Raw genomic sequence first — 27,784 nt, 5'->3', positions numbered from 1 at the left:
TGTGTCTCGTGTTATCAACGGTACTCTCTCTCTCTCTCTCTCTCTCTCTCTCTCTCTCTCTATATATATATATATATATATATATATATCAACATTTGCTATAGGAGTGAATTGTGAAGTGGATTTTAGACCATAGTTTCACACGCTAATCTGAATGATGTCTGTTGCATGACGGGGTGGAATGGTAACGAATTCATTCATGATAAAGTATTGCCTTTTCTCGGTACCCAGCCTGATGTCGAGGTGCGCGCAAAAGCAAGCATTAATCCGCATGTTTATAGGTGCACACAGATATTATCTCTGTGCCACATTGCGTATAAGACGCAAGTATCAATCATATATTATGAGGAATTTTGAAATTATATAATCTTTAATTTTGTCCCCAATCCATCAATGCTGGGAGGTCCGCTGGTGCCGATATCCTCCTCCTTGGTCCTCTATTTGGCTCTCTCCACCTTCGCCGTCTCTTAATCCTAATTACTTGTCCTAATTTCAACTTAAAGCATACTCGACATAAAAGCTTGATTGAGCTCATGTAGGCAAGGCTCAGTTAAAAGGCAGGCAGCACTCGCCCTAACCTGCCACCCTCATTCAAAAATCCACCACCAAGTTTGAATTGATAATAATGGGGTACATTACCATAACTCCTGTCAATCCCACTTATATTTATCAAATGTTTTAGGTTCCGGCTTAGCGACTTGATCTGCTTAATTTTGATTGACTAATTTAACTAAGCTAGTTGGTTGACAAGACTATGATATCAACCTGAAAATTATAACCGAGCACCACCCAATAAAAATTTTATGCAGTCGCATGTAAATTTACACCTACAAAATGTTATATAAACAATGTTAATAAAATGGGGATTATCAAATAATTGGCCATTTAAATACGTTCGGCCAGGTTTAACTGTATCGAGTCAGCTTAACATGCTAGTCGTGCACCTCATGTACAACCCAACTTGAAACAAAGGATTTGAGTTTTGACCTGTTTACCGAATGAATTTGGTTCTGATTCACAAATCTCAGATTATTTGTGTCAACCAAACATGAAAATGAACCACCTTGAGGATAAATCAAGCTAATCTAAAATACCCTTCATGATGATGTTTGAACCACCGTGACCAATAGTTTCTTAATTGACTTCAAGGTAGCCTTGTGAATGATGGTGATTTTTGGCAAACTAATGTGGAGAATGCTCTGCTTTTGCTGCTTTGCCATGATATTTAGTAGGTAGGTAACGACTGAAAGCAAATTTCCGGTGAACTAACAAGGATAATAAGTGGTGTAATATGACTAAAATGACTAAAATTTCCAGTGCTTTAGAATTGTCACAATGAGTAAGGTTGAAGAAAGACAATTTCTTTCTAATCCAAAAACAAAACTTCAGTGCAGACCTCTCATACATGTTCTACTCGAAATAAGTTATCCTCCCATTTCATACCAATCTACTTGTGATAGAGGTAGACAATGGAGAATATGAAGAAGGCAGCCATCTGCAAGGAGGAAAATAAAACCTTTCAGGGGATCTATTTTCATCAAATTAAAACTGATGATTGGTTTTAAAAACATCTAGGATGACAATGCTTTAAGATATAGTTAAGGACTTTTTTTTTTGGGTTCTGACTACTGAAGTCCCTCATCTGGTATATCAAATCTCAGAGACTGTCCATACTGGCCATAATTAGAAAGTGATTCAGATTTTGCAGCAATGCTCATCATGCAGTAGTATTATGGACTTCCAAAATTTTCTATAAAACATGTTGGGCATGTATTTCACAAGAACACTTACAGTGGAAAATGATGCCCCATAGTATGGATAGGCAGTTGTTATAAACCTCTCATACTCATTGTGTCTGAAAGGACGAACTGGAATCTGCCAAGTTAAAAGTTCAAAGACAATTCAATGTAATTAGACAGGTATTAACCAGAATAAGTACGATTGATATGCCGCAAGAGTTCCTCTTTAATCGGACAATAAGTAAAGGAGATTGCCACAGTGATTTTATGCATTTTGGTGACTTAGTTCATTGTTTTCTTGAAGCAACCAGTGGTCCAGTTTCCACAACTTCGTTCTTTTCAGTAAAGAACAAAGTAATGCAATGAGACGTCCATAGGTGGTCTCACCTAAATAGGACCAAATGGCCACGAACTGCATTGGTCGACCAGAACAAAAAAGATAGAGTCTATGGACAACAAAAAATAATAAGGCAAAGTATCATCCAAAGGTCCCTCAAATCATATGCTTTGACGTGAAAAATGTCCCTTTCCTAAAGCTTCACCAAATATTCGAGCTCCACTTGTATACCTATATACAGTAAAAGCTATGTACTTGCTAGAAACCAAAATACAGATAAACAGAATATTGGATCAGAAGAAAAGACGGACGTCATTATGCACTAATCTGAAAAATTCTCGCTAAACCTTCATCTTGTTATAGTGAAGCAGAGGGTTTAGCAATATCATCCTCCATAGGACAGAGCATTTCTTTTTCACAGGGCCTCATCTTTTTCTTTGCTAGGTCGCATCTTGAATGGGTAAACAGAGAGTATATGTGATCCCTGATACAAGTTGTGTAAAACATATCTAGACTCTGTTGGGAAAGATTTTCTATCAAATAAACGGCAATAAATACGGAAAAGAATCGACGATGAGATTAACAAGGTGCCCGATCATTTAAACCTAAAGGTCCCCGACCCCACAAGGGAACTCAAAGATTAAGCATGGAAATTGTTAGCCCACAGTCTGCAGATTTAAGTGCCCATAATGTTCATCCTACAATGTAACTATTACTTGCATTAACATAAAAGCACCCAACCCACTTAAAACAAACCAATTTACCATTATTCAATTGTCTCAAGTCCAACCTAGAAAAGGTAATATGCTATCAGCATGTTCAATTGTCACTAAATCCAATCCCATCTAGCTGCAAAGTACTTTAACAGGTCACCTTTGGCTGCTTCCCGGCAAAAGCAACTAAACATCTTAATGTTAAAGAGAGAATTATCACCCTACATGGGACACTTATCTCAAAAGCCCCTTGTGAAGACCATTAAGAAGGATGGTGAAGAAAGTGTTGAAAACAAATTATAAACCGGTAAATGGAGACTTTATGCTCATAAATATATTAAAAAAATGATTTTAATTTATCATTTTCTGTACCAGTTTTGATACCTTAGTAACCTACAAGAAGAGTACATGGTTTTCCTTCGTTAGCAGGCATATGCATATGTGTTGCAAGAAGGGCCATCCAACTTTTTGTAGTTGCTATAATATTAGTGCAAATAAATTCATAATTAATCTATAGTAGCTGTAATTTACAATTGCAGCTTAAGTGAAGAATTAATGACTAAAAAGCTCCGATATGAGAAAGTATTTTGTTGGAATGTAAAATCATGCAGACATAACAAACCTGCTTTGACAGAGAGAGGCTTGTGTATCCAAGCCTTTGGTACTCCACCTTAAATTGGAAAACACCATAAACATCAGGAACCTTAAAGGATGTTGAATAAAGACCCTGTCACAAGGAATAATCAATATTCAGTAAAAAAAACCCTGCAAGATCATTCATGAGGACATGTAATATAACATAAGCCTCGTACACACCTTCTGGTCATGGGACAAAGTCTTCAAAACATAAGGACTCATCATGTAGAACTGAACTTGAACATCATCTGCTACATAAGGTTTCCAGCTTGTTCCAGACCATTCGTAGATCTCAACCGAGTAATCCTTCAACCAGATAAAAGAAGTCAGAACACCAAAGGGGGAATACTCCTCAATCTGTTATTTAGTTAAACTCTTGCATGATTGGGAAGCAATTACCAAGTCATCATTGATGCGGTACATTGCAGGCTCCGTTGTTTCTCCTACTTTGTGGTGCCTGACATTCACAGCCTAGGAAAAAATCCATCCATGAATCATAAAAAGCTCTTTAATTTTTTAGCACCAGATATTGGAGTTCAAATCAAGAAAGAAAAAAATCGTCAAGAAAGCACTTGTTAAAATGGTTCACCTTGAGATGACCCCTTTCATGGAAGACCCATTTACTGATTTCAGTCACAAACTGCTCATTTCCAGACTTTTCATACCTGCAGCATCAAGGAAAAATTCCTACGTCTCCTTTTTTGAACAAAAGACATCACGAGTACGAAAACTCCATATGAAGAATAAATAAAGGATAGGCTGTTGTTGCAATTAACTTTTTGAACCTATACATACACAGATTTCTTTCATGAAAGCAGATGTATATGAAAAGTATCAGGCAAAGTTATGATTAAACTGAGGAGACTGGAAGTCAAATGGTCACAGATCCCGTCGAAATTACCAGTTCAGGGCATGCTTGGATAATCCAACAAGATTAGGCTGAAAATCCTGTGGGAATTGAGCATGTTAGCCCATCTAGCTTGCATTTTCTAAGATTCTGTCTAAACCCAACTCAGATCCTAGCCTTTGGGCTGCAGGAAAAAGAAGAAGAAGAGACCCATGGAGGTCTTCTTTTTTTTTTTGTCTTCCCATAGGATTTGAGCTGGGTGGTGTTTGGTTGATACAGAGCTATGCTTAAATGGACAGCCCAATCCTATAGGAATATCCAAACATGCCCTTATTATTATTATTTTCCTTTGCCCCTTCCTTTTCCATCACCATCTTGTTAAGAAACTTGGAGTTGTGCTCATTTTACTCCTTTTCTGTTACCTGATAAGCACTTTATTTTCAAGTTTCTCCAGAAAGTATTATTATCAAGTACAAAGGGAATCCATTAATGTTTTTAGGCATTAGACACGAAGTATACTATTCTTGCATTTCTTTAGTGGCAACCAAACGTATATCAAGGTAACAAACTCAATTATTTATTATTCCAAGAGTTTAGTTCCGACACACTTCTCTTCCAATAGCTTCATAATTTTTTATCATACTTTAATGTCCGTAAAATGAATCAATAATCTTCTTTCTGAAACAATGTCACCTTGTCCACGAACTTTTTGGTATTTCCAACATATGATTGGCTCCATAAAATAGGTAATTCTAGCTAGATATCCTCTAAGGCCCTAGTCTGTTATCGTTCTACTCCACCCTTGTGTTTTAAACTTGGCAATGGGAATCATCTAAATGCTGCTTTAGAATTTCTTCAGATTTGCAGTAGCATTTGCTTTGTAGATGATTCTTTACCCTAGAATTTGAGAAATTTGCTTCCCCTCTCCCAACCTGAATTTTCTCTGAACTAGTTACTGCTTCAAGTTTTAGCATAGCAATTAGCAAGGCTCACACTGCAATAATCCTCTTACACCTAACAGTATCAGACAAATCTCCTTCCACAGTACACTTCAAGCCCTTTTGTTCGCTTACGAACTCTAGCTTATCTACAAAATGACCCTCTCCCCCCCCCCCAACCAAAAGAAAAAAAAAAGTAAAAGAAAAAAAGGAAAAGAAAATCTCCTATACCAGTTTATACAGCCTCCCTCCCTCCCCCTCCAAAAAAAAAAAACAAAACACACACATACAGACAGCAGCCCTTCACCACCAGTATCTACTTTTAACACCATAAAGTTTGTTTAACGCCTGCACCCTCCTCGAAATAACAAGACGAGCGCTAACCTTTCTCCCTCTCGAAAATCATAAGAAACAGACTCCACCAGTCACCCTACTCTTCTCAAAAGCTTGAAGTAGATGAATCAGAATTAAGCACAGAAATAGTGCATAACAATTAAGAATTCAATCTTGGAAATTTGTCTTCATATGCAGCTTATTTTCTACTCAATTAAGCTTAACTTACATAAATATACATGCACAGATTCAAAAATATATACAATTTACATAAACGTACATATACAGTGAGAGCTGCCCCAACCCCCACCTCCAACCCCACTTGCTTTTTGATCCCATTTGGAGTTTTATCATAATGAAATAAATTGGATATGGCAAAAGCTGATTTTTCTCGTAAGAGGTGGAAGAGGCTTCGATATTGCTTAATACTGATTATTTATCCAGCATTTGGCAATGTAACATGGAGTTTGACAACAGAAAACTTTGCTTACAAGACCCTGTATTTATAGGGAATATGGTGGTTTTTACTTTTTTCTTTTCGAAGGATTTAAACAATTAGTGTTCACATATACTTTTCATCTCATGACATATCCTTCATGATATGATCATCGCAAGCAAATCTCTTTATAGTTTCACAAATGATTAAATTTCTTCTATATGGCTAGTCTTTCAGAAGTTTATTTGTACTTAGGTCTTAACATTCTCCATACTATTGCGAGCTAACTACCTCAGAGGCAGCCCCCCAGCGGTTGTTTGAATAAATATCTATACGCATAGATGCCTAGTTCATTATACTTATAAAGCATCCTTTCTTTTGTCAATCCTTGTTTCTCTTAATAAAAATTCAAAACCTTGTAACATTCTTGCTCGATCCATATTACATGGCCCTATAACCTTACTACTTCCTAATTTTGATTATTATTGGCATCTCCTGACTATTGTGCTTCAGAGCTTAGGTAATTTACATACAAACAACAGTCATTAGCAGCTAATAGCAGTTTCAATATGTTTTTGGCCATGTGATAATAGGTCATTAAGCACTCAGCCATATTGTAAATCACTAACCATTTGCACAAGAAATCATACATCCTGCCAAAACCAAAGAAATGAAGCAATCAATAGTCATAGAAGTGCAAACAACAAGTTGTTTTATGGCCAACAAACAAAAAAAGCTAAATAAGAATTCTCCATGTTGGCTGGCACAGCATAAATGAAACAAATCGAGAAATAGAAATAAGTGGCAATTGGAAGTTGCAAGGACTCATTATGGTGTGACAATTTAGAAACATTTCCATAGTTGAAATAATTGAAGCACCCACAGCTGTATAAATGTCAAGCCTCACATTTAGTGGCATTTTTTTGGATATTGGTAACTTACAAAAGACAATCAAAAAAAGGAACAACATGACTACTTAAACTATACAACAAAAAGTAGAACAATGCAAAGGATGAATACAGAGAAAGTTACATACTTAGTTGAGCTCCCAGCCTTCTGCACACCAGATCTTAAAAATCTAATGAACAATAAGTTAACATCAGTGAACTGACACAGAAGGAAATCCAAAAATCGTGGGATATTGTTATGTACCTGTTGCTAAAGAGGTCCAGAGATCCAGAGATCAATATACGAGCATTATTTCTTGCCTGCATAATAGCCAAAAACATATGATTAACGGCGATATGATATGATTTTCCTAAGAATTCATGGGGACAAAACTTAAAAATATGGGACATAAGGCAACATCGTCAGAAGTAATTCAGAAACCAAAAGCTGTATCGAAATGCAAAAGACATTCAGTTATAAAAATATTTTAGAGTTTCGACTCAAAATACCATCTTTGAAATAGTAATCAGTAGATAATGTCTTATATTGGGGCTATGAATGGGTCAAGCGACATGGTCAGACAGGCATTCGTGGTTGCGTCATTTTGAGCAGGCTTTGATCTGTTTTTCAGTCCCTAAAAGTAAAGTCTGGCTTAAAAAATTATTTTCCTGATTGCTTTTGGGATCGAAGGTAATTTTACAAGTCAAAGTCCAAACAATTGGTATCCATCTCTCAAAGGATAATACTAAACTTCAGCATCCATTTTATCTCATCTAGCTCAATCAATTTTAAGAGGCTATCAGACTGGTGCTCAAACTCCACAAATTATAAACAAAAGGAAACTCTTCAATTGACACCAGGTTTAAGTCAAGCATGATCGGATAATTACATCACAAGTCCAAGTAAGCAAGGAAGCATCCGCTGCAATATCTATACAATATTGCACAAGCTAAAACCTATAATAGGTTCAGTAGGTATGAAAATCAAGACAAAAAAAAAAAATCAAACATCAAGTTAGAAGTCTGTAATTCTTTCCATGAAATACATGCGAAATTGTACTAATTGATGAAAATGAGGTTTGCTTAGGTAAATTTACTTGCTGGTAACAAATGAGAATGTTCTGACTTTTAACCACCAGAGCTGTAAGGGATTTTCAAGAGTGATAAAAGAGCAGATTAGAATGAGTGTCTTCATAACAACGAGAACATGAAGATGAGGAGAAGAATGCAACATTTGATTCACACTATCATGCAGTGTCAGTATAAAAATAAACACAGAGCAAGCAATTGACAGGTTAAAAAAATGTCATTACATTAAACAACCTGCACTATTGAAACCAATGATATAGCAGAGCCTGTGAGTGAGGGAGGGCTTGATAACTTGCTCTTTGGATTTGCCGAATATGCTGAAGGTGAGGCAGAGAGAACTTTCAAAACCTATAAAGCAGTACAAAAATCATGAAAAAAGAATATAGCATTATTAAATAAGACGCAAGGTGTTGAAATCAAACATATGAAGCTAAACAAGCAAATCAGCCGATAAAATTTTATATGACTTTTTCAGTAATCAAGATATATAAACAAAGGAACTTACCAGGCTATTAGCAGGATTAACTGAATGACCAATTCCACGAAAGAGTATAGGAGCCTGTGCAAAGTTTATTCTGAACAATCAGAAATAGAGAACTAAAAAAATTGAACAGTGATGTGATGCTTAAACAAAACAAATAAAAAGGGTACATGGTCAACGAATCATCCTGCAGGTCTCTCAGGAGATAAAAGAATATGTAAAAACCAAAAGAGCTCTCGCTTATCAAATTATAATGCAGTTTGTACCCATGTCACCTATAAATAAGAGTAAATGGCTGCCACCTTTGACCTTGAAACATAGACTGCATGTTAGCAACTAGGTAGGTAGTGTCATATTGTTCTACAATGAAAGTAACGAGATTAAATGCATCCTAGCTTTAAGTTTTCCCCTCCTAATTTTAGGATCTTGCGCATAGATTTGAGCATCTCTTCCAATAAGAGCTTCTTCAAATCTTCGTGGCACCTGCATATTACCTTGACTGCTTCTCTATTACTTTGTCCTCAATTGGTACCACTTTAACATTTCTCCCATAAACTCATTTCTCACTGTATTTTTCTTGCCACAAAGCCAATGTAAATGAGACACATATGGTGCATAGGTCAGGTTGCCTTTTGGAGTCATCTAAGTTAATCAGCAAGGTTATTTCAGTAACTATTTCTTGATGAAATTTTTCAAAAGTAGTTAACTGGGTTAAGTCACACGATAGGGGCACTTTGGGTACTTCCATGAAGCTTTGAGTTGTTTAATAAAGAGATGAAGGGAATCACACTAATATTCGTTGCATTTCTGTGAATTAAATCTACGAGTATAGTTGTAGAATGAACCCTCTACCAGCATATCTTCATCTCTCCTATCCACTCTCTGTTTCTTCTCTCTTTCTCTAGCATCCCCCCTCTCTTTTCCTCTTTCTTGTTTCTCCTTCTTTTCCTTCCTTCCTTTTTCTTTCTTTGTTTCTCTTCTTTTCTTTGCTTCTATTATCAGATTTCATCAACATAATATCAGTTTTCTGTTAAGTTGCCATGGCCCGGGTATTCATTTACGTCTACATTGTTTCATACAATAGATCTCCATTGTTCTATGTTATAGCTTCAAGGCACCAAAACTCTAGTATCCATTAGCCGCTCATTCTGATTGGGTTACCAGATTCATTTACACGTCCATACAAATTGAGTACTGTATACTTTATTTCAATCTTAGTCATTTTAGATCTTTAATCCTAAGATACTTTCCTTCAGAATTTCAATTCAGCATTCAACCTTGTCCAAGACAACTTGCCCTGCCTGATCAACTGAGACATGCTGCATGTGCTAGGGCTTATCTTGCCTCCTGGGCATCCATTGTGCGGCCCCTCTCCATATTAGGGCTGCCTGAGCCCTATGCCGTATAGCCAGCAGACTGCATAGGCAACATGGCCGCATCTCCAGCAGCATAGACCTGTTTTCAGAACAGTGGCAAGCAACACTTGAAATGATGCCCAGAGCTAACCTTAGATCAAATGGGATCATGCTAGTTTCTTTTATTTTTGTATTATTACAATCGCCCGAATCAAATCAATTAGACAGCCACCTGCTCAATGCAAGGTAAACAAACATTTTGCAGCTGGTTTTCTTCTCGCTACTTGATTAGTGATGGAAACGGGGTAGTTTTAAATATTCTTAATAATAGAGTACTAATATAAAAAACAGAAAAATTCAAAAAAGGGGCAAACTTCTTACTCAGAACACACAATGAAAAATTAAAAAAAGGCAATAGCCGCTCACCTCGATTTTTCTGTCACCCAAAATCACATCCGACTGAACGAGATCATCACTGGTGATCAGAGTATGATCCCCTTCCATCTCCGATACCGCATAGCTCGTGTGATCAATAACCATCGCCGCGGAATCCTGAAACAATCTAAGAAATTAATGTTTTTTTTAAAACAAGAAAGTTTTAAGCACAACCAAATGAAAGAAGAAGTCAACTTGCCTCATCAAAGTCAACACCACACTCTGTGGCGATGCCCCGGATCAGATCAGAGGCAGACGAATCCGCCGCCAGTATCAAATCGTGCCCTGCGTCCACGAATTCTAGAACCGCGTTTTGGTCCAACGAACCTCCAAAACCTTAAAAAAAAAAAAGAACAGGAAAAAAAAATCAATATTGACTCTATGAAGGAATCGCGAGATCTGGGGATGAGAAATTATTTACGCTGTATGGATGGGGAGAAGACGATGAGGCCATCGTAAAGGTACTGGCCGTATCGCTGGAGCGATAGCTTGGGATCGTCGGCGAGCTTGAAGTCGAGATCGAAGCCTCGGGTCTGGAGGGACTTGAAGAAGACGGAGTGCGATGATCGCACGGCGAGGTCGTCCACCAGAACGAGAAGACGCCGGTCGGTGGGATTGTCGGCGGAGAACGAGAGGCAGAGGACAGGGAAGAGGAAGATCACGGCCAAGAAGATGGCCGCCAGCCTCGCCATGATCGGAACCACTGCTAGGGTTTTTTTTTTCTGGAGACCGAAGTGTTAAGAGAGAGAGGGGACTTTCGGCTTACAATGGATGACGACAATTCCTCCTTATTCGAGTCCAACCGGATATGGAACGGCCAAGGGGACGATCACCGGTCCAACCGTTGGATCAATCGGCCGGCGGAAAACAAATAAAAAGAAATAAGTTATGACTAAAATACAAGTATAAAGTTAGGCTATATACTTTATAATAATTTTTAAAATAATAATTTAAAAAATAATGAATTACTTAAATTAAAAAAGTAAATTATTAAAAATAATTTATACTTAAAATAAAAATAAAAATAAATATATTTTGATAGTCTCTAACTTCATGATCGAATTGGTGCAAAAATAAAGGTTTTATATTTTATCATGATTTGATCATGCAAACTTTGTGAATTTAAATCTATTATATTACATGCAAACTATGATCAAAGAAATTGATTTTTATTTTGTATATTGTATTATTTGTTTTAGTATACTTGTGCAATTAATATTATTCATTTATGTATTTCTTTGTTTATAGGTTAGAGATTACCAAAATATGTGAATTTTAGTTTGTATGCATTATTTATAGTGTAGATTATATTGAACAATATCAATCTTTAATTAGGATGATCTATCATTATTTTTAAAATTGTCAAATCTTTTTTCTAGAAATTCGACATGTAACGGTTAGTTAAAATAAGTAGTAGCGATTAAGATAGATAAAGCGGACGTATAAAAAGAATAAAGCTAACTAAAGAGTCACATTCAAAAAGAGGAATCAAAGAAAAAATTGGACATAGATTTGATTGGTTGAAATGAATACTCCTCAACTGTTTAAAGTTGACAAAATGTGACCGCATTGATAGCCCATCATGAGCCACAAACGTGACCATGGCTTAGTCCAAAGTAAGAAGTTACTTGTTCCCTTTATTGAGAAATTCTGAATTCTTCTATTAGTTTGAAACTATGCCATGGAATTGAGGAATAATATTACAATTTTATAATTTAAAAATGAACACGTGATAAAATTACGAACTCTGCCTATATAATATGCAATAATAATTGTGATTATATTGGGACATTGATGAGAATATTTAATTACTTGTATATATGGCATGAGTAGTTTATGTCAATTACATTTTTATTTTCTTTGTGTTTGTATCATAGTTTGCTTTCACATGTAATGCCTATCTCAAGGTTACATTGTGTATGTGCATATGGTTAGATACATGTCATCAAGCTCACATTCTTTCTTTTACTATTTTAAATACTCAGAGTTCTCATGAACAATAGGTTGCTTGTCAGATGGAGTAGCTCTATAGCTGTTAAATGTAAGTTCTAGTAGAATTTTAACTTGTATTAGCTATTCAGAGATTTTGAAATAAAATACTCAAAACTCTCATGGACAACAGGTTGCTTGTCAGATAGAGTGCCTATTAAATTTAAGTTCTAGTAAAATTTTATCTTGTATTAGTTGTTCAGAGATTTTGAAATCTTAGTAATCGAATCGGATAATTTATGTTTTTGGTTAGATATGAATTTTGATATTGGATGCTATACCTTTTATGGCTAATATGCTTAATTTTATGATGTATAGTTGGGATGTTTTATGCTAGAGCCACAATCTATATTATTGTTCAAAAATAGCAATTATATTATCCTCAACGTTATAAACTGATGGAAAGGTTTGCAAGTCCTTCAGATTTTCTAAATTCTTTTCAAGCACCATACGAAATCGGCAACCGTATGCCGACTCCACTTTGTACGGAACCGACCCTGGTGCAAACTACTGCGGACCCGACCCGTTTGAAATCCGGTCGGTTCTTTCACCTCCTCCTTGAAACGCCTTCGCCTTCGCCTTCGCCTTCGCAGTTGCTTCGCCGAGGTCTTTCCTTTCTCCTCCAAGAAAAAAGAAGACGACGAGGGCTCTCTGAGGAGTTGATACACCGTCGAGAAATTTCTCGCCTCTCCTATCTTCTCCTTCTCGCCGGCGATTCATACCAATGGCGTTCCTCGGATCCGCCATCCCCAGCGAGGTTCCAAATCCCTAATTCCCCCTCTCTGTAACGTATGATAATTATGGGCTTTTTATTGTTATTTGGGCGACGGAAACCGATATGTGGAAGGGGTTTCATATTTTTTATATGATCCTGAACTCGCATATGCATCCAAAATTACTGCAGTAATGTTGGATGAAGTTGAAGTCCACCGGAGGTTTTGTTATTGGATAATTCTTGGCCAGTTCTATAGATCATATGTTATTTTCATGAAGAAATTGTAAAGTTTGGAAAAAAAAGAAAAAAATGTTTTTAATGTGAGATGTTTGAAGTGTTTATTGATAATTCTTGGTTTGTATATGGATCAAGTTCATGATTTTTACAACATGAATCTGCACTTGATGGTTGGAAATTGAGAGTCAGTTGATGCTTCTGAAGAACGTTACATAACTTGAACGAACGAAAGTTCGAAACAGTACCTTTCCCATCCTCTTGATGAGAACATAGAACACGGACTGGAGATTGAAAGTGAAATTAAATTTCTGAGAGATAATGGAGTGTAAAAAATGACTAGGGAGAGAACACGGAAGTTTAGAGACAACTTAGTCTGCTTTTCCCTGATGTTTATGTTCCAAAACTTGAATCTTTTAGCGATGTGGTTAGCTCTGAATCTGATTCATGGATTGAAAATTGAAATAGTTTGTAAGGAAGAGTATAGAAGTGTCCTTGAAATGAATGAAAGCCAGGCCCAAGTTCACATGAGCTAAAATATCTTTTCAATCACACATAGTGAAAGTCTTGAGGAATTTTCTTACGGAGGATTATTTCAGAAGCTCATACCTCAACTTCTGTCATGCTTATCCGTGTGAAAGAAGGAACAATTGGTACTAAGGGTTGTTGACTTGTCTTATAATCTTATTCGGTGATCCTTAAATGATGATGGTTCAAGTATACGCTTCCGTTTATGATTTTGAGGAGATCATGAGTTGATGGAGTCTCACAAAAGTGATGATGAAAGATGTAGAGAGGAGGGATTATAATCCTATATATAGTTAACCTTAAGACGAGAATCATGAATGATTTTTTAAATTATTTCGAGTCATGAATTGAGCTCTTGTTTAGGAAGGTCAATTCATGGCCTGCATTTGTCTGACCTTTCCATGATGATCGATCATGTTTGTTTCAGTTGGGATTTTGTAGAATAGGCTGTGGTAAGTGGATATGCTTTTTTTTCTGTCTGTGAAGCTTTTTTATCAGGTGTTTTCAACTGCTTTGCTACACTTATCCAATTATATAAAGAGAGAGGGAGATAAAAATAATATTAGTTTATGAAGAACACTTTTATAGTTTTATTATTTGTGGACATCTTCAAACCAAGTCCAATGGTTTTTGGTGGTATTGGTTTACTTTGATCTGGCCGTCAGTCTCTATATTTTAATCTTATTGTGCAATCGTTCTCGTCTAAACATTCAAATTAAAGGATCAAAGTACGATCCATCAAAGTTTGAGAGCTTTCTATGGCTTACTCCTGACTTGGATTGAAGGCTCTAAAATTTGGTTATGAGCCTGTAGATAGGCATTGAGCAAGATAGAGACCTGCTGTGAAGTGTGGAGAATAGTTGGCAGGAAGGAAAGCAACCTCAGAAACTTGTAAATGCTCTAAATTAAGAAGAGATAAAGGGTAATTGAGGTTCTTTATCTGTTTGTATGAATAAATGCTTATTTATTTGGATTTGTGCTGCCTGCTTATATGATAACTCCTTCCAGATCTTAGACGACTACGAACAATATTCGGATTGTTGCTTTCGAGCTAATAGTTTTTTTTCAAGTATATGTGTCGCTTATGAAAATATATTGCATCGGCTTGATTTTTAGATCGAATTCCATGTTCACGAATCTTATATAACTTGCAGGTTGGATTGCGCTTGCTGCTTTGCCCGATTGGTTCTAACATTGTTATTAGAACAGCTTGGTGAGCTTTAGTGTCATTTTTTAAAATTATATTTGGCATGTAGAGGTTGTGCTTTGCATGTAAAAAAATTAACTGTTTGACCAAGAAACATGACCCATTAAATTGCTTGATGTTTATTGTATATGCAATAGAACTGCTTGTATTGCTCTTTACTGGTCAAAAGATTTTTGAATTGTCAAACATAAGCCGTGAAAACACTATCTTTGATATCTCATGTTTTTATATCACTTGCTTTTCGTTTGTGCAGCTGTACAGTAGGGATCGGTTTGCCCATTTACTCTACGTTCAAGGCTATAGAGAAGAAAGACCGGAATGAGCAAGAAAAGTGGCTCTTGTATTGGGCAGGTTAGTGATGACAATGGTTGTATGTTGGTTCATAATTCAAAATGGTGATCCTTCTCTCTCGTTGTACTCCCTCTCTCTCTCTCTCTACGCTAAAAGATGTACGGTGCAAACAGTCCTTTTTGTTGTCGCAATAATTGCCTTTAAGGGATCAATGAAAAAAATATATAATATAGTTCTAGTTTTCTTTATATTACCTATTTGACACACCATATTTATGACCAAGTAAGAAATGACCTGTAATCATCACCTTATGTATTCCTCTGCGTGTTTTTCTTCTTCTTCTTTTGATTCAGCACCTACTTTAGTGATTTTTGGCCTAGCGGTACCAAGACTATTACTATAAGAGATTTACAATGCTAGGTCAAATAGGATTATGTACCAGATATCCATTTTGTCCATGGTTTCATTAATTTTGTCTGCTTAAAATCTAACTTGTAAATGTTGAATCATGGGAAAGGACTGAGGAAAGGTGCCTGAATCCGTGGATTCTTAACAACCCAGTTAAGTGTAACCTTTTGTCCGAGCTACCTGATTACATAAAGGAGATTTATTTGTGGGAAACTTTGGCTATTCTTCTTTCGTGATGTTTTGTCTCACAAGTTTCATTAAACATTAATCATCTTGTATGTAAAGGCTTGTTTTTTCTATATCCTGTGTAGAAGGGAATCTTGTGATCATGGTCTTCTCACAAACAAAGCAGATTTTAGAATTGATGCCATTTCCCTACATGACTAGATAGATTTTCAGTTGCCTTTGATAACATGGGAACAGCCAATTATGTAGATGAAAGGTATCAATCCAAGAGGTAAATAGGATCGCAAGAAAAATTTGAAGAGAAGCACAAGCAATATAGCGCATGAAAGATTAATGCAGTCAAATGTGTTGGTAGCTTTGGATTGAACTACTGATGCACCGATCCACATCAGTTATGCGGTTCCATTGTAGTAAGTTATTAGCATTAGTATGTGCCTTAGTATTGTACTATACTGACACATGGTATGACATCCCAGTTCTGCTATGCTGGAACTGGCAGGCGAACTTTGTAATGTATGGGACCTTACTATACTGGTAACATACAGGTAGTTTAAACCTTGATTGGTTGTATTGTGATGGTGGATGAAGAGGCAATCAACCTCGATTTGCTTCATCCACTCATTTGTTGAATTCTTGGCATGTGAATAGCACTGATTATCATTAAATAGTGCATGTGTAATACAATCTATACCTTCATGTCATCAAGAAGGCATCAAGGCCAAATATTTTTAAGGAGCTCTTGTTTTTCATAATGTTATGAAGATTTTACCTTCAACTTTCTTGTACCCAATTTAATATTTCAGCAAACAGTTGCAAAAGTGCTGCTTGTTGTTTATGTACTCAGACAGAAAAACAGTTATTTCCTGACAGAAATACATGGCATTCTCTTTATTATGTACTTGTTGTTGTCTAGGCCTCCAACCCTTTCTGGTAACTGATAATTAAACTCATGTTTTTTGAAATTTGCAGCTTATGGATCTTTCAGTCTTGTGGAAGTGTTCTCTGACAAAATTCTTTCCTGGTATATTTATTTGCATAAAAACTTGATCTGATTTATTAATTATTTAAATGTTAGATTTTGGATTATTTGGTTGATATATATGCAGGATCTCCATCATATTGTTATGACTTGTTATGTCTGGAAAACTAGTGGTTTTGGGTGCAAGAACTAGTGACATTTCAGTTTGTGCACCAAGAATTGATACGACTATGGCTTCTCTCTGGGAAGCTTCCTTCGTGATTCCAGATATACTTTGAGTTTGACCCTGTCAGTTCCATCCATTTTTGCTTCATAGTCTATGAATACCATGCACCAAAGGGTCTTTTCCAGAAACTATGGAGTTCTGCATAACCCTGAAAATCACAATGCTACATGGAAAATTTCAGTAGATGGACAGTTTGTGCGCCAATAACTGATACTACTATGGCTTATGTCTGGGAAGATTCCTTCATGATTCCAGATATACTTTGAGTTTGACCCTGCCATATCCATGTATTTTTGCTTCATAATCTATGAATAGCATGCACGAAAGGTACTACGGAGTTCTGCATAGCCCTGAAAATCACAATACTATATGGAAAATTTCAGTGGTTGGACAGATAAATCCTTACCTAGATGTGACTTTGTAGTTTAGTTTAGATTTTAAACAAGATCATGAGAGAATTAAGTTTTTGCTTAATAACAATTTGGCTGTTATTGTAATCTTCATCATGTGCAAGATTAGGATAATATTCTCTGGCATTCAGCTAAACAAATGCTTTTTGGATCCTTACAATTAGCAATGCCAACATGCTGCAATTAAATTTTTTTTAAACATGTATTTGTTGATATGTTCATTTCGAGCTGATTTAAGGTGAAGGCCTTACTCGCTATTGAATCAAAAAATTTATAATTTAGTGTGGTTGTCTTGTCATATTTTCAGGTTTCCATTCTACTACCACATGAAGTTTGCTTTTCTTGTTTGGCTCCAACTCCCATCTGGTAATGTATGTAATTTGTACTCCATAACAGATTTGCTCTATATATCAGAATATTCATTTTAGCTGGCCATAGAGCTTTTTTTTAAAACATCAGAAATTATTCTAGTGTATAAAATAAATTCTATGATTTAGGATATTCTATGAATTCGTAGGCACATTCATTCATTGTAATCCTATCCAGTACCCTTACTTCCCACCTAACCCTGGATTCAGCTACAGTGGCTCCCTCCCCCTCCAAGCCAACTGGCTACCTATCTCCACTCTCAGATTGTCCCATTCCCTCTTCGTTGTCTACCCCAACCCCCCTTCCCAATCCTCAGTCTCTCGCATTGCCTCTTCCTTGTCTAAGTCCACCCCCTACTCCTCCTTGGGCGTACATGGCTTCCCTTGATCCTTTTGCCAATCTGGTAGGCTTCGGCGGTTTGGTTATGGTCCAGATTTATGTTTTGAGGAGTGATGGGTTTGGGGTAGCACCGTAGGAGAAAAGGGGACAGTGACAAAAATGGAGGAGTGAGGCAGGGAAGGGAGCAGGGTTGTCACTGGTAGGAGTAAAAGGAGCAGAGAGAGGGGGAGGGGGAGGAGGATGGAGGAATCTCTCTCTCTCTCTCTCTTTCTCTCTCTCTCTCTCTCTCTCACTCACACACACACATCTTGACTTATTTACCTATTGTGACCTGACCGAATTCAGATGCCCAATCTTAGCCCAACCTGCTCAATGACTGGACCTTGTTTCAAGTTGATCCACATTCTAGTAGGTAATTAAGTACCCGTTCTTTTGGGCATCTTTGGACACTGGGTCAGGTCCAGAAAAAAATATTCGAACCCTTACACAATGGCATAAGCTATATGTCATAATACTAAAATATTATCCATTTTTGACCATGTATGCATAGGCATAGCCATGTTCAAAAAAGCATGCTTTATGGCTTAATAATTTCGAACAGTGTCAATTTTGATCAGTTGTGTGGATTGTTGACTTGGATAGCCCTCTATGCATTCTGTCCACTCGATGCTTAGTTTTGAAGTTCCATAATATAGACATGCATCGGATTGGTCATATCAGTAAGTCTTTAAGGTGACTACACAGTTTGCTTGTTTGTTGCAATATTTCAGGGATCAAAACATTTATATGCGAGGCACCTGCGTCCATTCCTGTTGAAACATCAGGCTAGAGTTGATCGTCTACTTGGTTTCTTGTCCACTGAAATCGTACGTTTCTTGCTATGCCCCTCTTTTAATTGAATTAATAGGTGGGTCCTGTAATTAAATTTAGACATCCTTTTGCTCCTGTGTGGTTTGGAAAAATGTTATATATGTGAAGTTGTGAACTCTGAGCAGTTATCATGCTGTGCGGCCTGTTTCGTATTTTGAAACTTTTGGAATATGACTCAAATGATTCTTCATATTTTGTCTTTTTAAGTGCCCGATGTGCCAAACCCTTTAAAGAGAATACCTTTATTTTATACAGAAATATCTACTATCACATTGTCGAATGGTTTAGTCTTTAGGCAACCGTTGTCTAACAATCTCTTGGCTACTATTTAGAAGTTATTTGTACCATGTAAGCTAGTCCTGATTGTGTAACATTTAAGTTTTTGCAAATTTTTCTCATCAAATATTTTATGGAATCCAAGCTCTGCAACTTATAAACAGCAATACCTGCCATCATAATGTTGATGGGTTTAGCTGACCCTTGTCTAATAATCGTCTGTTGGCTACCATTTTAAATGTCATTTGTAGTATGTAAGCTAGGCGTGGTATGCAGAATTCAGACTTCTAATCTTTTTTTCATCGATAATGTTGGATATATGTTTTTCATAAGATAATGATAAATGAGATTTTGTTAAACATTCAGGAAAAGTTTATGAGCACACACGATGGAGAAATTCAGTTTATGAAAGCTCTGGTTGTTAAGTGTGCTACGACAGGTATGAAGACTCAAATCTTTTTTAGCGGTTTATTACTCTTTGTCATCTCATGGCATATGTTAGACAAACCTGCTTGTACTGAAAAGCATATCAGGACATGCATGAATGTTATTTTCCCATTTATGATTTTTCTTTTATGCTGGATCATGACCCAAGTTGTTTTAATTTTCAACATATGACAATGGGTTTTCCAGAGGCTTTCTTGGGATACTGTTTGAGCTAATTATAAGTAATAAAGATCTAGATTAAGCCTGTGCTTTCTCAAATCTTGTCCTTGGGCCCTTGGTCATTCAGGGTTCACTTTAGGTTCCCTATCAATATTTGTCAAAAGATTTCCTTCTTCTTCTTTTTCTTTTTTTTTTTCTTTTATTTCTACCATAGGATGTCAAAAAGATTTGGACATTTTCCTACATGTATTTGAGAGTGGAGAAAAATAGCAAGTTTTGTTTTTAGTGAACTAATATCTTTTATCCAGCAAGTCCATAATTTTCTTGGGTCATATCTCAGAGACCCCCTAGTCTTTATGCGCTTTTCTTTGCTGGAACCTAGCATGTCAGATACATCCACTTGACAAACTAGCAACATTTGTTGATTTTTATAATTAAGCATTTCATTAAATTTTTCTTCTGTAGTTCCAGTCTCCTCTGGACTTTTTCAATTGTTCTTGCTAGCTTGTTTAAGGAATTGTGTGTCAGCTCTTCCTGACAATTGGCTGATTCTTTTATAAAATCTCTGGAATCAGCTAATCAGATGTTGAAGGATATCACTCATCCAGTACGACCACAAGGGCAGAACATGATTGAGGGCCCAAGTCCACCCACAAGACAAGAGACTCATGATTCAGGGTCAGATGCTGATAATTGACTTTCAGCATGCCTGCCACTTGGCAGATCCTTATCCATTATATGCCGGCGTCTAATCTGATGAGGCACTATGCAGTGTAAATTTTTCATCTATGTTTTCTGCTTACCTAAGCTGTAAATATCCATATTATTTGAAGTAGTTGTCATTTGAAGTTAGCATGGTGTACACTGGCTTTGATACTCTCTTTCCAGATGGTGACACTAGCCTTGATCTGTAACTTACTTTTCAGCTTCATGTTGCTAGTTCAGTTTTCTTTCTAGCTTTACAGTCTTCGATTGCATGAGAAACAGAATGAGAGCTAATTTATCAGTTGAAATCATACCAGTTTGGGACATGTTAAGCAGATTTGGTGGAGGGTTTTGCTTCAATTAATGAGACTTTTGAGGAATGTTACATGCAAAGTATCAGTTCAAAGCAAATCCTCCATACGGTAGAATTAAGCTTGTATTTGAGCAATGATGTCTCAGATGTGAGACCTCTCGGCCTTGTTTGGATCAAAGCTTTCCAATAATGGTGGTGTTATTCTGAAATGAATCAAGATGGTGCTTTCGCCGAGTTTTTTGATGCCTTAAAATTGATTCTTAAGGAGATTGGATTTTGATCTAAGCATGCATCTTTTGGAGCCATTTTAGCCCATGATTACAGTTTTCTTCCAGAAACGGCAAGTTCACTACTTGGAAGACCCAATTATGCTTTCACTACATTAACGGTAGGGGGAAGGCAAGAGATTGTTTCCCAACTACAACATGAGAAATCTTCCTGAGATAGGCGAGGTGGAAGTAAATTACAGCACAATCCCATAAAGACATGCATCTCACTTTATAAAAGTTGAAAGAAAAACTACACACTTTCAGGCAGTCACCAAGTTTTTGTACCAGAGGCATGGGATTGATGCCGACATGAGAGCAATTTCTCTCTCTTTTGTCAGAATTAGCAAACTTCTCTTTGGCAAGAAGTCATAATCGACGAACTTGTTAGCCAAAAAAAGAAAAAACAAAGAAAGAAAGAAGATGGTAAAGAAGGGGAAGGGGGGAAGAAAAATAATCTGGAGCAACGAAAAAATTGCTACATCAATCCGTAAACCCCTCCCTTTTCCCAGCGTAATCTTCAATGACCTATAATCTCCAAAAAAACTCAAAAGCTCTTCAGAATCTGTTCCACGTACACTGGCAGCTCTTCAGAATCTGTTCCACGTATACTGGCAGCTTTACGTACCCTCTTCACGGGCAAAAAAGAGTCAAGGCTCCTAGAATGATGGTTGAGGAATAAAAAGGTTTAAATTCACCTCGACGTTGATTCAGGATTATCAAATGCCAGAATAGAACTTCCCATTGTTCCGATTGGAATCAACTTGACTTTTATGAACATGGTCACTGCCGTCACCACCAACTGATGCCACTGCTGATGACTCAGCTGCTGATGACTCAACCTTGCAGCCTAAAGCAGAAGCTACACCAGCCCCAAAGAAGCGAGTCAAGCCTGCCTGTTGCAGTAAATACGTTTAGTTTGATCGAATTATTTTTTAAAAGCAGTAGAAATTCTGTTAACATAACGAAGAGAGTTGAAGGACAAGAGATTGGATCTTTCCAACACAAGCACCATAACAAGGGAATAAGGACAAACATGGCCACTTAGAAGTAAGATGATGCATGGCTTTCGAAAGAAGAATTGTTGTGGGACAGCTTTGTTGGAAGGAGGGCTGATTTGAAAGTTAAGAGTGACCAGCATGCCAATAGTGATCCACATTTAGAAAGGATGCAGAGACATTACGAGAATTCTTCCGATGACGTTAAGGTTAAATTTCAATTATTCACTACAGTTAATGGTACAGCATTATTAGAGAATGATAATACTTCTGCAGACTTGATGAATTCTTTCAAATAGATAATGGTTTAATGATAAATGAAAATAATAATCAAGGCTGGCATCGAAAAGGTAAAAGAAGAGAAAAAAGAGAAGTATAGCTCACCTCTAATGACTCATTTTCTGCCTTCAGATCCCTGCAAAATTTCTTGAGATTTTCAACCTCTAAAGTTAGTGCACTATTCTCACCGTTCAGTTCATCCACCTTCCTTGCCAACTCCTCACATTCTTGCTGGCATCAGTGAAGAGAGAGACAATTAGGCTCCAGCAACTCCAGTTAATGAATAATAGAAAAGAAAAAAAAATAAATGAGTATGAGACTTCCAAGGTGCCATCAAGACCAAAGATACAAGTCTTGATATTACAAGCACAAACTTTTACTTACAAGATAAGCAACTAATATAAAGGAAACTGACAAAAAGGTACAGCAGGAATTTTCTTATTGTAGTCATACACCCAGCTTCCAGGAGTAATCATGAAGAAGGACCAACACTAATTAGCTTAGGAAAATAATAACATTCCACACTGATAGCATAATTGATGAGGAGCCATTTACAGCATATCACGAAGAACTCTAGGGGTACAAAAAAAATACGAACAAAAAGACTAGTTCTAAACTTGTAACATAACCATAGTCATAATCAACAAGCGTTACCGATACTATGGTCAGCTTTGTGATACTTTCTTCGCCCTTTGCCTGTTCGTTCTATTAGGAGCTGCATTCATCATCATTGCCAGATTTCTGATTTCTTCCTTGTCATGTTAAATTCTTGCATCCTCTTTCCTGATCCTTTGACATGAATAAAAGCCGGTCATCTTAGTAAGGCGTTCTTCAATCTTCATTGCACACTGTTCCAGCACATGCAATGGATATGCACATGCATCGCACATGGTTAGTGGACAGCTCTGATTCCATCGAAAAGGGCTCATGGGAAGCCAAGCACCATGTGGAGGCAGGGGGGATTGGGCAGTGGGGCTCAAGCATGCAGGGGAAGGTGCCCTTTTCTTTTTTCGGGCAACAGATGCGCATGCAAAACCAGAAATTTTGATAGAACCTTTTTTTGGGAAGTGTGAGGCTTTGGGCTTTGGAGGTGTCTTAGGTGTTCTAAGCCTATCCCATTATATATAGTAGAGATGACCACATATTATGAACCAACTGCCCGCACTGTATCCAAATCCTGCACTTTCAAAACAAACTTGTTCTTCGCGTATCCTTAAAGGTTTCATCATAGATCCAACTTAGCAATCCAATCTTGGGTGGGTAGGCTGGGGCATATGAAGGAAGATACCCTTTTCTTTTTCTGAGCAACAAGTGTACATTGCAAAAATGGATATTTTGATATACAGATCTCTCTCTCTCTCTCTCTCTCTCTCTGGGGAGGCGGCACGTGAAGCTTCAGACTTTGGAGCTGTGTAAGGAAGCCTTTCCTGGTACATATAGTAGAGATGACCATGTCTTGTGAATCATTCCACCACTTTGTATCCAATTAGTGCAATTCATGCACTTTCAAAATGTACTGGTTCTTGGCATACCCTTCAAGGTTTCACCACATATCCAACTCAACAATCTCATCTCTAAGGATATTACACCATTGAGCCTTTTTGTACTGTAATGTGATAGATCATCTTTTATTTTGAGGTAGGCCCTTGAGCTCGAGGCTTCCATCTTTCTGCTAACTTTCCACACAAGACTTAGTATGCATGCATTCTTTGAGATTATCCAATACCATTTTTCAATTTTTGACCTTATAAATTGTCATCCGATTCTATTGGTAACTTAATATTTTTTCATCAATTATCTTCAAGATTTCAATATTTGCCTGCCTTGCATGAAGATAAATGTATTCTAGAAATCATTGTTACTGAACTTAATCATTGACTGATAACATTGTCCCATTAAGCTTCATAAGTGACATAGTCACACAGAATGTTGGTCGCATGACTACATGCAACTGGCATATCTCACTTATTCTTACAATTGAAAGACAAAGTGCCCTTCAGCTAGCATACACCTCATTCTTAAGAGCTCATTTAGAAAAGACAATCTATTAATGAAACCGGCCTAGTTTAATATTCTAAACATTCGTGCATATTATATGGTTAAGAACCTCATTTAGATTAAAGCATTCAGATGAAAACATATTTTAATGTTTCAAGAGCTCAAACCAAAAACAGAAATCAAAACATACAGTGAAAAAATCAGCCTGTTTTGAGTTAATTATATCACAGAATTAGTAGAAAACAATCTGAACACATCACTAATTGGCAAACTGGTTTTTGAATGATTTTAGCCAAAACATTTCAACTTTTGCTGACAAGTTATCTAACCAAAATGGGGCAAAATTTTAATCCTTCTTGCATGAACTTAAAGCATACAACATATTTTCTTCCTTACTGAAGCATATCACGAGAAGTATTGCCCTTGTGCATAGCCCCCCACCCCTTCCTCCTTTGTAACCTTAAGCCCCTAGTATACAACTCAGTCAAAAACTTCTAGAGCTATTCTCTCCATTTACTACCAGAAGCACTCAACATCCCAGCTATTGATGCATCTAATTTCTACATCTTTTAAAAATCATTCTCCTTGTGTTTATTGTAGATATCACTAAAAAGTGAATCATATGCTTATCTATATGTTGTTTAACCTTGCTTCTGATCAGAAAACAAGGGAAAAAATAGGTGAGCAAAAGCATTTTTTTCTTCCATTTTTGACCTTGGAAACATTTAACATGTTCAGAAGGAAGCAGGAAAACGATACCTGCTTTCGTAGCCTTGACCTCCTTGCTGACTCCCTGTTTGATTGTTTTCTTCTCTCCCTCTTCAATTCCCGTTCATCCTGCCAAGATAGGAATAATGAGTAGATAAAAATCTAAGAAACTAAACAAGGCAAAAGAGAGTACAATTGTCAAAACTTGAACAAAAAGGCACGAACGTATTTTTCTAAGAAGATCAATCTGTACACATAATGAAGAAAATGAATATATATATATATATATATATATGTAAATAATGTGTATAAAATCCATAATTGGAGTAAGAAATCAAATCTAGCAAGTGTTACCTGTATCCGCTGCTGTTCAGTTGTGACCCCATCCCATCTCCCTGTTGCAGTTGCAATACCTGCTTTTGTAGGTCTAGCTCTAACAGGTACAGCTCCAGCATGGGAAGCATTCCATAGATCCATCCCTATATTCAAGTTAGTTGGAGGACTAGTTAGCACTATCCTCCCCGGTGCTGAAACTGGCAGTTTTGTGGCAGATCTTCCCCTACTACTGTAAGATGGTTCAGCAACAGCGCCACCATACTGGGCAGCAGTGATGCGCTGTGCAGTTTCCACTGAGCCAATCCGAGCAGATATTATGTTATTATAAATTTGAAATTTATCACGGACAATAAGCATTTCCACTACAGAACGCACCTTCTGCCATCATATTGCCATAACTTCTCTTTTTCGATGAAGATAAGTCCTGTAGATGAAAAAAAAGAATAATGATGCATCCTAAGCAAGATCAATAAGCATTTTTAATTTACAAGCCAATGACGGACAGAGTAACACCAAAGAAGCACCAAATAACACCTATGTTTCATTCGACTTAATCAGAGTAGTGGTTAAGCTGATGTACCATGAGAGTCAAGTCGCTGTTTAATTTAAGCTATTGACTTCTGGTTCTTTAAAAATACGTGTGTTCCATGGAAGAGACCAATGCATTACTAAAATATCAACAATTACCAGGAGGTGATATGGTATGATGCAAACGAACTCTTTTGAATCTCTAACATAACAAAAAACTCCACTGGAAAACAGATAAACTCGAACCATTGCATACCCTTGGTTCGGTGTTATCATCTCTTGTATCTGATGACCCCTCGCTTCCACTGTCACCGCTGCTTAAAAAGCAAGTAACCAAAGCAACTCATTATCACAACGAAGCTCTAGAACGTTGACAACCCAAAGTCAATCAAATATATTCAGTCAGTCGACTTGGTCAGAAGCAAATTTCACCTTCGGGAGGCGTTCTCCGCAGTACTCGAACTCACTTTACCGCCATCCCCTGACTTCCCTGGGGAACCCCCAGCATTCCCGGAACTTCCCTTGTTATCCGATGGCTCGGTAGTTGGGTAAGCCATGCCCTATCGAAACAACACCGCAATGCTATTGTCCTTTTTTTTTTTTGGTGAAAAATGCTATTGTCCTTCAAGAAACCAATTAATAGCTAAAACAGCAGCTGAGGGGCAGAGGATTCGACACTTACCACGGCCATGGAGGGGTGAGAATACAGTGCTCCATGGGAATACATCGGAGAGTACGCGATCGGGGTGCCATAAGGCGACACCAGATGCTGAAGACAAAGATCAATTCTTAGACGCAGAAATTCTTACCGGAGAGAACTCCAGAGAACTATGCAACTCACCTGCGCTCCCCAGACAAAGGGATGGGGTGCAGCAGCAGCCGCCGCCGCCGCCGCCGCCGCCGCCGCCGCTGCGGCTACAGCTCCGCTACCATAGAAAGCCTGCAGAGACGCTGCCCAGTCGGAGAACACATGCGCCGCCACTTGCGGCGGCGTTTGGGCTGGCGTCGGCGATTCTCGGGACGACGACGGAGGAGGAGGAGGAGCCGCAGCCAGAGCGGGCGAGGTAGAAGCAGCCGCTTCCGTCCTGGAAGGCTTCTCAGCGGCAGCGCCTGCGGTGGTGGTCTCCTCTGCAGACCCATCCGGAAATCTTACCTCCAACTTCTCTCTCTTCTTCTTTCCATCGTTCCCTCTTCCAACCGAACAGTACTGAAGTAGAATATCAGTGACATAACGTTGACAGAGAAAACTTTCATTAAAAAAAAAAAAAACTAAATAGAAAGAAGCAAGAACAAGATTGACATGCTGCTGATGGAAAAAACAAAAGAGCAGCGAATTTTCCGCTCGGGAAGAAACCAAAAAAAAAAAAGGAACAGCGAGGGTTCGAGATGGGATGAGATCTCGGGAGGTGGATTAGAATTAGGGGAAGGATTCGTGGTTGACGGGATCCGAGATATATATGGAAAGAGAGAGATTAAGAGGGTGGATCTTGTCTCTCTTTCTCTTGGCTGGCTCGTCCCGCGAGATGGAGGGAGTGGGAGATCGTGTCGAGGGGCCGCTCCTCGGGGACAGCGAGAGCTAGGGTTTGGACCGACGCGGCGATCGGCGCGCTCTCCAAATGCGGGATATTTATTGGGTTGGGGGGGGGGAGGCGACGCGGGCCGAGGCGGGTGGGCCCACCGGCCCGAGCACGAGCACGAGCACGCGCACGGAAGTACGAGAGATTTAAGGATAAATAGGTAAGCCTAGCAGCGAGACGAATACCGTCTTCCTTCCGTTGAAAAGCGGAAAAAAGA

General features: G+C 37.8%; 3 protein-coding genes across 3 annotated transcripts; 1 reads left to right on the top strand and 2 right to left on the bottom strand.

Moving 5' to 3' along the window:
* Nucleotides 1-1,273: 1,273 nt before the first annotated feature.
* LOC103704557 (dolichyl-diphosphooligosaccharide--protein glycosyltransferase 48 kDa subunit) lies at nt 1,274-11,000 on the bottom strand. Its single transcript, XM_008787909.4, has 13 exons — nt 10,648-11,000; nt 10,426-10,562; nt 10,218-10,343; nt 8,461-8,514; nt 8,190-8,303; nt 7,132-7,187; nt 7,016-7,057; nt 4,015-4,090; nt 3,825-3,896; nt 3,606-3,731; nt 3,412-3,516; nt 1,792-1,875; nt 1,274-1,495 (listed from the first exon to the last, which is right to left on the bottom strand). Exons 1-13 carry the CDS (start codon nt 10,916-10,918, stop codon nt 1,448-1,450), a joined length of 1,311 nt encoding a protein of 436 aa, XP_008786131.2. The 5' UTR covers nt 10,919-11,000; the 3' UTR covers nt 1,274-1,447.
* A 1,718-nt stretch (nt 11,001-12,718) lies between these two features.
* Nucleotides 12,719-20,820, top strand: LOC103704555 (HVA22-like protein k). Its single transcript, XM_008787908.4, has 8 exons — nt 12,719-12,972; nt 14,847-14,905; nt 15,153-15,250; nt 16,754-16,805; nt 17,707-17,770; nt 18,878-18,973; nt 19,620-19,692; nt 20,435-20,820. Exons 1-8 carry the CDS (start codon nt 12,940-12,942, stop codon nt 20,554-20,556), a joined length of 597 nt encoding a protein of 198 aa, XP_008786130.1. The 5' UTR covers nt 12,719-12,939; the 3' UTR covers nt 20,557-20,820.
* Nucleotides 20,821-21,340: 520 nt separating this feature from the next.
* Nucleotides 21,341-27,401, bottom strand: LOC103704554 (G-box-binding factor 1-like; the record flags this gene model as incomplete). The annotated part of the gene is made up of 9 exons (XM_008787905.3): nt 21,341-22,039; nt 22,526-22,651; nt 25,178-25,255; nt 25,481-25,755; nt 25,838-25,886; nt 26,247-26,304; nt 26,423-26,550; nt 26,673-26,759; nt 26,832-27,401. Coding segments are annotated over 9 exons (1,548 nt in total), but the record flags the coding sequence as incomplete, so codon positions are not given.
* Nucleotides 27,402-27,784: the final 383 nt, after the last annotated feature.

This window comes from Phoenix dactylifera, unplaced genomic scaffold, assembly GCF_009389715.1.
Source record: "Phoenix dactylifera cultivar Barhee BC4 unplaced genomic scaffold, palm_55x_up_171113_PBpolish2nd_filt_p 000007F, whole genome shotgun sequence".
Classification (NCBI taxonomy): Eukaryota; Viridiplantae; Streptophyta; class Magnoliopsida; order Arecales; family Arecaceae; genus Phoenix; species Phoenix dactylifera.
This window is presented reverse-complemented; position numbering and strand designations above follow the sequence as displayed.